At 43.9% G+C, this 14,652-nt stretch overlaps 1 protein-coding gene across 3 annotated transcripts in view; it reads right to left on the bottom strand.

Moving 5' to 3' along the window:
- The window catches only part of Celf1 (CUGBP Elav-like family member 1), a 96,301-nt gene continuing 81,649 nt past the window's right edge, over positions 1-14,652 (bottom strand). Inside the window, exons 10-16 of one of the 3 annotated variants that reach the window (XM_029568573.1) lie at positions 12,630-12,705; positions 11,073-11,201; positions 9,990-10,100; positions 8,699-8,884; positions 6,759-6,902; positions 6,156-6,322; positions 1-2,898 (exon numbers count right to left, since the gene is read on the bottom strand). In XM_029568573.1, coding sequence (XP_029424433.1) covers positions 6,195-6,322; positions 6,759-6,902; positions 8,699-8,884; positions 9,990-10,100; positions 11,073-11,201; positions 12,630-12,705 — 774 coding nt within the window. In that variant the 3' untranslated portion in view covers positions 1-2,898; positions 6,156-6,194. Of the gene's footprint in view, positions 6,068-6,155; positions 6,323-6,758; positions 6,903-8,698; positions 8,885-9,989; positions 10,104-11,072; positions 11,202-12,629; positions 12,706-14,652 lie in introns of all 3 variants that reach the window. The other 2 variants (XM_017800754.1, XM_017800753.1) reach the window with 2 other exon arrangements.

Consider the following 14,652-nt stretch of genomic DNA (forward strand, 5'->3'; position numbering starts at 1 on the left):
TTCTTCTCAAACAGTTTAATAGCAAATAAACAAAGGAAGGTACCACACTTGGCAGATACAAAATGACTTTTGTCCGTGTGTCTGTGCAATTAAAACAGATTTAGGTTCCTCATTGGGACAAAAGGAAAAACACACAAAAAAAGGAGAGTCCTTTTAAACACATACTCCTTTGCTCCAAACTTTTAACAACTTTTTTTTTTTTTAATCCACTACACAAACTGTGATTAGGTAAGAAAAGCGCTAAGGGCTCTTCTTGCCTTTTTTTAAAAAACCATTAAAGCAAAATCCATAATTTTCTACAGAGTACAACACAAGTTCACACAAAAAAGACATTTTCTTTTGCAAATCAAACAGGAAAAAAGGAAAGCTCAAACAAGGTCAAGGAAAAGCATTTCTACGGCTGAATCAAGACTTTGAGTTGATTGAATCCCGTTGTTGCTGCAGAACAGACTGTGCGTTTGGTCATAGTGGCAATTTTTTTTTCTCTTCACATTGTGAAATCACTTTACATTGTTTTCTAGTAGAAAAGGCAAAAAACTGTACAAAACCCCTAGTGTTAAATACAACGTTTGTACCAATAAAAAACTCACACAGGTTTGTCTCCAAAATGTAAAGTTTCTTTTTTTTTTCTTTTTAAATTATTCACAAAAAGCAGCTGGAAATCAGAAAGGCAGCTGCCACTCCAGGGTCTCAAATCCATTAAAACCACTACAGAACAATTAAAACAATCAGAGAAAAGGAAAAGGAAACAATGTCCAATGTTTGGCATTTGGTTTTATCCACAGGTTTTCCCAGAGCTCCTCTTGGAATTGAAAGCAAAATATATTGGCAAACATGGCCTCTCAATACACAGGAAGGGGAGCCTCAGCACCTCCTGCCAACAGAGGTGGCTCTGTGCAATCAGACTGTGGGGCGCACAGCAGCTCTCGGGCTGGAGCTTCAGGCCTCTTTCCATCCAACCGCTCCTTCCAAGACACTGAGCAGCCTAACATACACTGGGCCTCCACTTGGCTGCCCTTCTTATTCTTAGTAAGATGGCCTCAAGCATAATATACTGGGCAACCTGCAGGGTCCCAGAGCAGAAATTCTGCTGGAATCCCATTCTTCCATCAACCCTGGCATGGATGATGCTAGACAGTGCTTCTACCTTCCCCACCCCCACCCCCCAAGTCCCTTGCTGCACCTCACCACCCTTCCCTGGACAATCCTGCTTCCAGCTCTCTGTCCCACCAGTGCTTAGGTCTAGGTGGGATCTGTCCAACTCCTCCCTGCTACCTCTTCTCTCTACAGACCCACCCATATTCTCATCTCCTCTGGCCTCTCCCCTCTACTCACATTCTTCCTCAAGTCCCCAAGACCCTGAGGCTGGATGGTGCGACAAGAGAAGGGAAGTTCCCCTTCGGAAATCAAAGAACTGGCTGACCTGGCACCCAGGGACAGTAGCTATTTGGCTCTTCACCCAAATGAAATTCTTGCCCTTACCCAGACTCCACTAGCTAAGTAAGAGCAGAGCCATGGTGAAAAGCCAGTGTAGGGTGGTTGGTGCCCAGGGCTGTAAACAGTGTGAAGACTGTAGTATTGTGCTTGTCACCTAGGAAAAGCGCCGGCAGATGTATTGCCGTAGTGCGCAGACGGCCTCCTCTGGGTAGTCAGGAGCACCCTCCCTCCTGAGTGCTAGCCTTGATGTGCTAAGCCTCCTGCCCACCCACAGCCACCTTTGGTGCTAGCTCTAAGCAGAGCATCCAGCCTCCTGGATACCCCAGTGAGACCTGGAGGCCATATAAGGTGACAGTCTAAGTGCACAGGCAAACACTCTAAGAGCAATAGAGGAGAAAGTTGCCACTTCAAAATAAAACAGTACAATCTTGGAAAAAAAAAATCAACCCCATAACAATTTAAAACATCTTCTTTAAAACCCCCTTAAATCAGTCAGTTTTTGCACAAACTATAGAAAACAGAGAGGTGAAGGTGATATATATGAAGGTGTGAAGAAACATCAGGAAACATGCAAAACTTGTTTTTTCTGGGCATAATCTTAGTAGGAAAGAAAAAATTCAAAACAAAAAGACAAAAACAATACAAAGCCAAAAAAAAATTCAAAGCATCACATTTTGCTGCGGAGACTGTAGGAATAAGCATGGAGGTGAGCCAGCTGAGCTGAGGGGAAGGGGCAAGAGGACCCTCAGGCTTCCCTGCAGGGTTGCTTTGCAGGGCAGGGTTGCTTCGGGAAGAACTACAAAAGAAAAAGAAAAAAGACTGGCAGGGGCCCAAACCAAAGCCTTCGGTCAAAAAGGGACGGGGAATTCAGGTGTTTTCTGCAGTTGAGAACTCAGAAAAACAAAAATTAAGAACATATGCGGTCTCCTCAAGCCCCAAAACTGTATCAGCAAAATGTGTTCAGGAGCCTCAAAGGGTTTTAGTGACATCTTTTATTTCATTATTTACTTCAAAGTTGTCTTTAAAACTAAGCACACAGAGAAACAAAGCCTAGAAACGGACTGGCTGTGTGTTCACAGAAGTACAAACACCACACGGTATGTGCTAGCAGGGCTGCTCTGAAGACAATTACAAAGAATTGGAATCACAAAATCAAGTGGTTATCTTATGAAGTTCTAGAAAAATAGATTTTTTTATATTCAAATGCAAGTTTAAATATTTTCCCTTCAGCAGTCGTTCTAGCAAAACCAATTTTGGCAGCACAAAAGGGAAAAAAAGAAAGAAAAAAGAAAACAAAGAAAGAAACAAACATAATAAAAATACACATCAGCATCAAAGGTCAACACAAGGTCAAAGGTGAGAGTTCAAGCATCAGAGAAGCTGAAGAGACAGGGATTTGGACGATGTACTTGACGCCACATCGACATGCTTTAGGCACAACGATGAACAAACGGCAGGAATCTAGAAAAAAAAACAAACCAGAAAGAGGGAGACCCACTGAGTTACACAGAGCAATACATCCAGACAGAGAGAACAGGACACTCACTGTGCACAGCCCTGGAATGAGGAGGTGGGGCAGGGCAGGGGTAATGACAGGGAACTTCTGCACATGCTAACAATGGACACAGGGAAAAGTTAAAGGACATGGAGGACACCAAGAAAACATCCAACTGCCAGAGACAGAAGGGAAACTAAGGCTTGGATTTCCTGCAAAGCACCCAACACATCAGAAAAGATGGTCTCTGGGGGAGCAGGGACTCAGCATTGCTCCCACTCCCCAGTCAAGACCTGAGGCGAGGGAGCAGAAGATGCTGACTTGAATGGGGAAGATTCTTTAGGGTAGAGGGCCAGAGTTTCCTGCTTACTCTTGGGACGGCCCTTTTTCTCAGAAATCCAAGCCCTAAGCTTCCACACAGGCCCTGGCCACTCATGTGGAACACAGGAGAGTGGTCTGGCTGCACTGAAGGCAAATCAATGGCATGATATAATCTGAGTAAGAAACAAAACTAGCAGAAAACACATCGTAAGTGAAACCTCCATACAACAGAAAAGGACTGCTTAAGACTTGACTTCAGTCTCCACTCTGAGCTGAGCCCTTTCACATCATGAGACTTGCAGGGGAGCTACTTCACAAAACCATCTTTGGCCTGGGGAGAGAACTGTGCTCAAGGGCAGTGCTACTGCTGTGCTAATGCACTGGGCAAACGGGGAGAACAGAAGTGCGGGGGTCTCACCAGCAGGTTAACTGCTTGAGCAGACCATGTCCCTGCTGGGGCTAGTGCTCCTTTTAGAAACCACAAGCAGGTACAGAACTTCGGAGTGTGTACCAAAGCTGGTAGAACCACTTTTGCCTCTAAGCCATGAATAATATGGTTTCACGAGGTCCTAGAGTCCAGGACCAATCTGTGGAAATGGGAGAGGTGGAAGTAAAGGGGAGGAAGAGGAAGGGCATAGCGTTCTGGCCAAGGAGGAAGACAGAACAGAAGGTTAGGAGACACAGCACTGGCAGCACCCAATGGAGCACAGCTCTCGCCTCCGCCAATTCACAGCATTAATGTTAGCCTTCCCCTCGGGCAGGTTAGCTGGGCTGCAAACGGTCAAAGAAAAATCAGTAGTTTCAATCATACACAGCACCCTGTGTGTACAACAATCACATTCTGGATTCTACAAAATCCTGGCCTTTTCCAGAGATATAATTTAGGTAATAAATATTCTCCACCCCGGAGCTGTATAAAACTTCTATAAAAATAGAAACGACATTCTTGGTTCCAGCTGGTTGGGATTCAGAACATCGCCTGCCCAACCTAGCTTTTTTTTTCTTTTTTTTTTTTCTTTTTTCTTTTTCTTTTTATTTTTTGCATTTATTTAAAAAAATCCCATCATGACCCTGGAAACCTTTAGAACAGTTTTATCTTGAAATACAGGACACATTTCTCCCAGTGTGCAGAATTCAAGTTTACGTAGTTCAGCTTAAGAAGTATGTTTCACGTTCCTTAAGAGGACAACAGGCCCAAGTTATCACTATGAGAAGAGAACAGCTGTCCCAGCTTCAATGGGATAATCCAACACCAACAACTACCTGTGTAACAGCAAGACAGTCAACCCCTGTCTATTACCGACAGGGACATGGCAATGAAAGAGCCCCCACCTGACTTTAAAAAAAGCAAGGCAACTCCTTTATTCTGATCTCTGCTTTTAGGGGCCAGGACTTATAATTTAAGGTTTAAGCCTCCAGGGACCAAGGAACCCAGGCCCTGGCTGTGACTGATAGTTGTATGCTAATGGTGCTACCTCTGTTCTGGTACACATGCCCAAGAGTGCTTTTTTGAGCAGAAGCAGAGCCCAGGGGCTGTGTAGGACACAGGCAAGGGCTGCAGTGAGACCTGTGGGAGGCAGCAGGGAGCAAACTATAAGCACAGTGACAAAATGAACGCAGCAATACTGAGGTAAATGAACACTCAAACCATATGGGGGCTGTAAAAGTCCTGTACTCTCTTCTGTCCCCAGGGGCAGAAGAAGGGGCTGGAGTGGTTAGAAGAGGGGTCTGCCATACAGCTATGGTAATACAACCAATGGGACAGGTCAATCAAGGAGGCAGGTGTGAATTTCTGCACCTTCTTGAGTATTAGGCTCTGTCCACTGGCAAATGTGGCATCTTGGCTTTGTAGGGCTCTTGATTCAGGTATGCCAAGAAGCAGGATCCTCCTCACCCAACTAGATTTTGATCACTCTACCCATGAATAGTGTTCCTGTTGGATAGATGCTGCAAGAGCTTCTTAGATCTGCCCTGATGAGAAAATTGTGGCTTGGGAAGTAGTCAGTATTCCTTGTTGTGGTAACTACAAGGAAGCAACCAGGAAATGTCTGCAATAAACTTTCTCCAAAAGGGGCTGTTGGAAATGGGACATGGTCTAATTTCATGTTAAAATACAATAAAAATGAATGACCTCTTTGGCTGCGTCCCCCAAACAGCCACCAGCCAGGCAGGGCAATGCAATAGCACTGGTGAGTTGGGATAGCTAGTACTGGCTATCTCCTAGTTATTCGCATATTTCAGGGTAACTTAAGAGGTGCTTTATTTTCTGAGAATTGCTGGCCCCCCCTTTAAGAAAGAAGGGCAGAAATCCAGGATGAAAATCTGAAAAAAAAAATAGGTGGTAGCTCAGTATCTCCACAGAAAGCAGCTAGTTATGGAGCAATGTCTATATCTAGCTGCCAGGGCTCTGGGCATGAAGCCACCTCAGCTGCTCCATCCCCACTGCTCTCCAGGGCTTAGCTCTCATTCTGCCTATCAGTGCACTCATGGAAGTTGATTCTGGGGATCAACCTTTTATTCTACTCAGTCCTCTTACGTGGTGGTTTGGGGAAAATTCTGATTATCTTTTTCAACCATTTTCCCCCTTCCCCAGGGTGTTTGGTGTTGGTCCTTCTCAACACACTGGTTACAAACGCAACAAACTTTAAATAAAGAGAAAAAGAAAAACAATAACAAAAACAACAAAAAACCCCCTCAGGATATGGCACCTAAACTCCAAAGTAAAAACACTGGAAACCAAATCACAAACTTGTCCTCTGTACGAAGCGAAACTCCCACAGAAGGCAGTAGCTGAGTCTTCAGGGCAAGCTGTGCCTGCGAGAGTGGCAGGGATCAGGGTCCAGGGCTGTCAACACACAGCCTTTGGGCTTCGAATCATTAAGGGTGCTCCTCCCACACTTACCAGAAGACCCTCTCACTCCAGTCTCAGGAGGGAGCACGCTCAGTAGGGCTTGCTGTCATTCTTCGAACGTTTGAGCTGCACTTTAAGCCTCTTCATTCCAATCTGAAAGCCATTCATGGACTGGATGGCAGCTTGAGCTGAGACAGGATTGTCGTAACTTACAAAACCTGTGTATTAAAGCAGAAACCTAGGTAAGGCACCTAACAAGGCAAGGCGTATCAGTCCCCCTTATGCAAGAGATGCTTTATGTGTTTAGTCTCAAGTCCCAAATTGTTCTCAACAGGAACAAAACTTTTAAAATGATATCATGTGAAACCACTTAGGTTCCCAACAATACAGCCTGGCATTTACAAGTACTACCCTTTTCTTTTATCTTTCTTTTTTGCAAGCTATTTCCATATTATTTCTTCCTGGACTAGTACTGTGAGCAGGAAACATCACCTCCACTACAGAGATGAGAAAAAAGAGGCCAGATAATCTGCCTGAGGCCATCTTAAGCAACAGCCAAAACTCAGTTCCAGCTCTTTCTGCTGTCAGCCCCTTCTCTTTCTCAGTGGCAAAATGCTCAACCCCATTCTGATACCAGAAGAGAAGCCAACATACCAAAACACTTGCTCAGACTTGTCTGCTTATCTATAAAAACCTTGGCAGACACGACATTCCCAAAGGGCATAAACATCTGCAGCAGGTCCTGGTCTCCAAACTCCTGGGGCAGGTGATAGATGAACAGGTTGGCTCCTTCTGGACCTTCAAATACCCAATGATTGGAAGAGTATTGGTGTTAAGCATGCTCATCACCCTCAATGAACTTTCATTTCCATCTATACTAAAACTGGCACAAACCCAACAAATAAGAGTCTTTGAGGGAACTAAATAGATTCTCTAGATCCAAGGCAGGGAACCCATGGCTAGATTCTTCCCCTCAATGTTTAGCCATGTGCCATCTCATGGAAGGCTGTTAAAAGTTCTACCTTGCTAGAGGAAGGTATGCAAACATAACCTAGCAGGCAGGCCTGCATGTAGAGCAGTAAAGAAACTGGAGGCCATAGGGAACAAGAAAAAGAAGCATGAAGGGTTGTAATCAAAACAAGTTTCAGCCTATAATCCTACCAGTCAGGGAGTTGAGACAGGAGAACCTCAGCAAATTCAAGGCCAGCCTGGGCTACACAGTGAGACCCTCGTCTCAAAAACCAAGCAAACAACAAAACAGGTTTCAGGGCCTGGAGTGATGATACTGTGGTTAAGAACATTTGTTGCTCTTATAGAGGACCCAGCATCCACATGCCAGCTAATAACCCTCTAAAACAACAATAACAACGCCCCCTCCCCCAAATAAAAGCAGATTCTTGTCAAAGGCAATAATTCTTTTTAAAAATATTTATTATTTAAGCGTGGTGTGGTGGCGCACGCCTTTAATCCCAGCACTCGGGAGGCAGAGGCAGGCGGATCTCTGTGAGTTCAAGGCCAGCCTGGTCTACATAGTGAGTTCCAGGACAGCTGGGGCTACAGGGAGACCCTGTCTCAAAAAGACAAAAAAAAAACTTATTATTTTTAGTTTCATGTGTATGACTGTTTGCCTGCTTGTAAGTACACCACAAGTGTACAATGCCTCTGGAGGTTAGAAGAGGGTGTTGGATCCCTTGGAACTGGAGTTAGAAATAGATAGGTGCTTAAGAACAAAAAGTGGTGTTAACCATTAAGCCATCTCTCCAGCCCCAAATGCAGTGATTTTTCTAAAATTTTCTTTTAAAATAATTTTATTTTATTTTTTTGTCTTTTTTGAGACAGGGTCTCCTTGTAGCCCCAGCTGTCCTGGAACTCGCTATGTAGACCAGGCTGGCCTTGAACTCACAAAGATCCTCCTGCCTCTGCCTCCCAAGTGCTGGATTAAAGGCGTGAGCCACCATGCCCGGCTATTACTTTTATATGTATGCATGTACTGCCTGCATGTAGGTAAGTGTACCCGTGTCATGCAATGCCCACGGAGGACAGAAGAGGCTGCGGATCCCCTGGAACTGGAGTTATGGACAGTTGTTAGCTGCCATGTGGGTGCTGGGATTCGAATATAGGTCTTAACTGCTGTACTATCTCTCCAGCCCCCCAAATGCAGTAATTCTCTCTTTTTTTTTTCTTTTTCTGTCTTTTTGAGACAGGGTCTCCCTGTAGCCCCAGCTTTCCTGAACTCACTATGTAGACCAGGCTGGCCTTGAACTCACAGAGATCCACCTGCCTCTGCCTCCTGAGTGCTGGGACTACAGGCGTGTGCCACCTCCCCGGGCTGAAATGTAGTAATTCTAATACTTTCTTTTTTATTCAAAAACTTCAGCCCCACCCTAAGAGGGTATCTAGAGGTTCTGACCCACGTCACATCCATCAAACATTCCCAAGGCACACTTTACTTCACAGTAATTCTTGGTCTATTTCTGGCCTTGGACTTAGTTTGATTAACTACTTTAACGGTTCTCTTGGCCTTTGCCTTGCCTTTCAATTTTGAGGCAGGAGTAACCCACCCACCAGTGACCCCAGTCTCCCTTGGCACTCACCTTCCTTCTGGCTTCCAGCAGCACCAATACTCTGCTGTGTCAATAAATTCTGGTTGTAGAGAGTAGGGAGTGCTGCGGCAGCATATTGCTGGATACCAGAGTATGCCTGGGTGAGGGCTTCCATGGTGCTCCCAGTGCCATTGGAAAGGCCACTGTTGCCCAGGCCACCATTTAAAGCAGCCATCCCTTTGTTGGAGAAGAGCAAGATTAATATTCAATTGATGCCAAAGACAGATTATACTTAGAGAGATATCTAAGGGAACCCCACCCACCACTACCACCACACACACATTTGCCCTTTCATCTCCCTTTTAACTTCTCATTGAGTGACAATATTCATCTAACTAGTCAAATTTCAGAACATTCACCAGGCCTTGCTACTAATGTGAACATTAAAAAAATGCCTTATTGTGCCAGGCATGGTAGTGCACGCCTTTAATCTCAGCATTTGGGAGGCAGAGGCAGGCAGATTTCTGTGAGTTCAAGGCCAGCCTGGTCTACATAGTGAGTTCCAGGACAGCTGGGGCTACAGGGAGACCCTGTCTCAAAAAGACCAAAGGAAAAAAAAAAAAAAAAAAGCCTTATCTGCTGGGCGTGGCAGCATATCCCTTTAATCCTAGCACTCAAGTGACAGACACAGGCAGATCTCTGAGAGTTTGAGACCAGCCTGGCTTACATAGCCAAGTTCCAGGCTAGGACAGTCAGGCCTACAAAATGAGACCCTGTCTCAAAAACAAAACAAAATAAAACAAAACAATAACCAAGCAAACAAATTAAAAAAGTGCTATGTTGTCATGACTGCTTTCTAGCACAGGGAAGAACTGACCCCACTCACAAATACCTAGACCCATTTTTTTTCCCCTTTGACTATTTTACTTCTTTCTCACACAGAGCTGGAATGTGGTTAAAACAAGAGTCCTGGGACCAGGGATTAAGAGTGCATATGATCTGTAAGATGTGCGTAAACTCTACCATGAAAATAGCTGCCAACGTTTACTGAACGTATTCGATGCTCCAGGCAATATATGCAATGTGTTCATCACTACTTTACCTATGTTCTCATTTCACTTCTTAGAAACCATTCAACCTTATAGATGAGAAAATGACTAGAAATGTGACCCAAGGTTACAGCTAATCAGCAGAGATTGGGTTTAACTTAAGTCTGACAAATTCTCACGATTATTTCTAAGTTTTCTGGGCCAACCAATTATTCTAGTGGTACACCTACACCAGGGTTAAGATGTACCTACAAAATTCATGGCCTGATTAACAACCAGGAGCTGCCCATTACCTGCCAAAGAGCCAACGTTGAGGCCTGCTGTTGCTCCAGCTAATGTTTGCAGAGCTCCAAGTGAGGCTATGGGGTTGACAGAGTTACTGCTGCTGGAGCTAGGTGAGGACCCTGCTATTAGAAATCCAGGAGTTAAACAAGCTATCATTTGCTTTCTTTTGTCAATAGGAACCAAAGCACAAGAATGATACTATCTAACTCCTATATTTGCAAAAAGGCTTTTACAATTACTGATTCTGGTAACTGTCCTCATAGGTCAGAGACAAATGATAATTACAGCAAACTAAAAATTAGGAGATTTACTTAAGTCACAAAATAATGTCTTTGGGCTGATGAGGATGGTTCAGTGGGTAAAGGTATTTGGCTGTCAAGCCTAATGACTTGAGTTCAATTTCCAAGACTTACAAGTAGAAAGGGAGAACCGAATCCTACAAGTTGTCCTGACCTACATACATCAGATGCAGCATGAGCATGCATAAACACACACACACACACACACACACACATGTAATTTTTTTAAAAAAGAAGGGGGCTGGAGAGATGGCTCAGGTTAAGAGCACTGACTGCTCTTGCAGAGGACCCGGTTCCATTCCCAGCACACACATAGCGGCTGTGAACCGTTCTTAACTCCAGTTCCAGGGGTATCAGAAGCCCTCTTCTGACCTCCAAGGCATTGCATGTCACGGGTGTACTCACTTACATGCAGGCAATACACTCATACACATAAAAAATAAACAAAATATTTGAATAAAAAAAGATGAAGAAGCCAGGCATTGGGGTGCATGCCTTTAGTCCCAGCACAGAGGAAGCAGAAGCACACAGATCTCTGTGAGATCAAGGCCAGCCTGGTCCACATAAGTGAGTTCCAGGCTGGCTAGGGCTATAGGGAGACCCTGTCTCAAAAAGACCAAGACAGAGAGAGAAAAAATGGTACATGAAACTTTGTTGTTCATAATCGAACTCCTCTGAAGAGAGGTGTTAATTCCTTTCCAAGATGGCATGCCCCTCCCCTTAACCTCTGCCTTTAAATGGAGCATCTGCTCAAGGCAAACAATGGCACAGTGGTCCCTATTATACACTTACCTGAACTGGTAAGTACGCTGAGGGGACTGCTGGATGTAGTGAGAGCATTGGTACCACTTGGTGTGTTCTGAGCTGCACTAGCTGCTGCAGCTAGAGCAGCCAAATTCTGTAACTGCATTGCATTTAACCCTGTAATATTCAAAACAAGACGTCAGCCAGCCTGACATTTATTCCAGCAATGCCTGAAGACTGGTCCCAGACAAAGAGTCACTCTTCTATATAAGCCTTCCAAGCTATGCTATGGGGTTCCAAAAAATTCAGTTATCATTCAGTAAGAAACTAAAATGCTGGGGTTCTAACTCAATGCTCTAGACTACATGCTTAGCATGTATGTGGGCTTGAGTTCAATACCCTGGAGGCAAGGTTTAAAATCACTTCTTTAGAGAAGAGTTAGCTTATCCAATAGCAATAGCCTTCCCAAGTGAACACTTATAAAAGGCTGGACTACTGAATAAGGAGCACATTTGTAGCCTATCATGGGGTCAGGAGCCCAAAGGAGCATTGCCAACCTACAGTAAAGTATTGAATTGTATCTAAGCACCTCATGCACACTTAAGGTGATGTGCTCTGTGCAATGGAGGGGAAAAAGCAAAAAACAAAGCAGAGATTCAGAAGGTTCAGAGGGAGTAACAGGAAAAAATATGTATAAGAACCATAACAGGAGAAGCAATAGAGAAAAAAAAAAAACTACTTCGACAGCAGATTAATCATGAGAAGAGAGAAAAACCAAACCAAACATAAGGGAAGACTTGTAAGTAGAGCCTAAGGAACACTGAACCAACAAATCTGAACTGTGCTATGGATGTCACAAACCATTTTACTAATGATGGAAAGACTATGGGGGCAGGAAGTAGAGAAAATAAAACCAACAAACTAAATTCCCTAGGACAAAGTGAACTACTACCAAAATTTCAAACTGCAAATGCAGTTTGCTGAACATCTTCCCTTTCTCAAATACCCATGACTATCCTTACCCCATCCTAGCAGCAATAAATATAGGCAGTTGTGAAACTGCCTTGCTTTCTGTCTCTACAGACTTTTCTAATAGTCCTGGCTCTCCTCTATCTGTAGAGCCTCATTTTGTTATAGACCCATGTATTTGTCGTGTTGTACCTTAACAACAACAGCATGAATTAATCTGTAAAATAACATATGCAAGACACAGGTGAACTCCTTAGGATCTAGCAGTTTTGGGTAAGCTATTTACATAGAATCTGGAGTTGACTTTTCTACACTGAGTTACTTTACTGTAGGAATAGGATTTTTGGAATTTTCTCTCTACCTGAATGGCCCAACCCTGGATGGTCCCTAGGGGCTGTTTGCTATCTTCTTCCCCTACAGTGACTTCAGAGTGAGGGATATCAGACAACCTTGGAGCAATGTGGCACCAACTAACAAGAGAGCCACAAGAGAAACAAAGCAGTTGAATCCTGAGATATTCACCTTATACAACGAGTGAAAAAGTTTTTGCACAAATGGTACAAGGTTCTCAGGCTGTTGGTAGCTGGGTCTGCTGGCCCGGGTGCTGCTGCTCCTCTGCAGCAGTGAAACACTTACCTCCCATTGGGTGGAGGCTGCTCAGGGTGTTGAGGTTCCCAGAGGAGGCGGTCTGCTGAAGGAGCTGCAAATAAAGCTAGACATTACACCAAAAAACAGAACAAGAGTGAGAGTGAGGGCTGGTTCTGCATCTGGGATAACTCTACAGCACAGCAAAGCAAGAGTGCAGAGGCCCCCAGAGAGAAGAAAGTTGAAGACAAGCTCCCAAGCCAACAGGAGACTTATGGCATCACAGGACAAGAGCAACATAGCTAAAGCTCTGGTCCCAAAGAGTGTGGTTTTGACAGTGAGCTAAGCTCAAGTCTCTGAGCAGCAGAATGCAACACAGCAGAGGACAAAAAAAGCACAGAGAATAAGCTAGACCCATGCAGCACAACTGACTGGATTAGTGTCTGCTCTGAATGACTGCCATTTCTAGTTTCTCTTACTCAAGTTCTCCTTAGTTAGGACAACATATCTTACTCTTCAGATTATAACCATCTACTTCATACTCCCTCCCTCCCTTCTTCTTCCCTCCCTCCCTCCATTTTATCATCTATCAATCTATCTATCATCTATCTACCTACCTATCATCTACCTACCTACCTACCTATCTATCTATCTATCTATCTATCTATCTATCTATCTATCTATCTATCCATCTATCCAACCATCTAATCACCAGTCTGTCAATTTGTCCGTCCATCCATCCATCCATCCATCCATCCGTCCGTCCGTCCGTCCGTCCGTCCATCCATCCATCCATCCATGTAACTGTCCAGCCATCCACTAATCCATCTAATCCATCATATTTTTTGGCTTGGAACTATGTAGACCTGGCTGGCCTCGAACTCACTGAACCCGGGTTCTCTGCCAGAGTTGCCAGTGCTCTTAACCATGGAGCCATCTCTCTACCCTATTGTTTTGGTTTTCTGTGGCAGGGTCTTACCATGTAGCTATGGCTGGCCTTGAACTCAGAGATCCACCTACCTTTGCCTTTTGAGTGTTGGGATTAAAGGAGTTTGCTTATCACACCTGGCTGGATTCAGTATGTTTTTCCAAGGATTGTCTGTGAGCTTACTGAACTCTGTATCTTGACAAACCACAACCTCCATCTAATTAACCTGCTGAAATGCTCCATTCAAACTCAATTACTATTCTTTCTCTTTTTTTTGGTCTTTTTGAGACAGGGTCTCCCTGTAGCCCCAGCTGTCCTAGAACTCACTATACAGACCAGGCCGGCCTTGAACTCACAGAGATCCACCTGCCTCTGCCTCCCAAGTGCTGGGATTAAAGCCGTACGTCTCAATTACTATTCTTTATAGAAAAACTGATTATTTTTTTTAGATCCTCTACTCAACTTATTTACCATTCCTATAAACATCTGACTTGGTTCTTCTGCCATCATGAATCTCTCTAGGGCAGGGTTCATGGATGGGTTTCAGGAGGTCAACAAACCTCTAGAAAGAGAATGGGGGAAAATGTGCACACATATAACTGTTACTATTTAAAGGGGCCAATACCCCCACAAAGGAGCACTGCACTAGTCTGTAAGAGATCAGTTGGTTCAAATCCACACAGTCCAGAAAGAGCCTCATAATTAATGACAATGTACTCTCACAGTCCACTCACTCACATGCCTTCATTTTTGTATTCTGAAATACCTTGAACAATGTGTTCAGTCACAACCAGTGGACTGTGCATACTATACTGTACTTGTTTCCTCCATTCCCTCCCTAAGCTCTTAGAGCAGGATCATGTCTAACTAACAAAGACCACAGCTCTTGGCACAGACTATATCCTGTACTTGTTGGGTATACTAACAACAGCAGAGAAGCTTCCCTTAAGGGGCCTAAAAAATGTACAAAAAGCAAATGTGTATCATGGAAATACTTTTCAAAGCACTATTCTGACAGAAGACTAAAATCTCTTTGACCTTATACGCCATGTTCTTAACTAAGAAATAATCTATTGAAATATAACATTCTACCTTTTTTTAAAAGCAAACTTTAGAGACATATTACTAGTTATAATAAACTTGCAG

Source organism: Nannospalax galili, unplaced genomic scaffold, assembly GCF_000622305.1.
Source record: "Nannospalax galili isolate Female #2095 unplaced genomic scaffold, S.galili_v1.0 scaffold1200, whole genome shotgun sequence".
NCBI lineage: Eukaryota > Metazoa > Chordata > Mammalia > Rodentia > Spalacidae > Nannospalax > Nannospalax galili.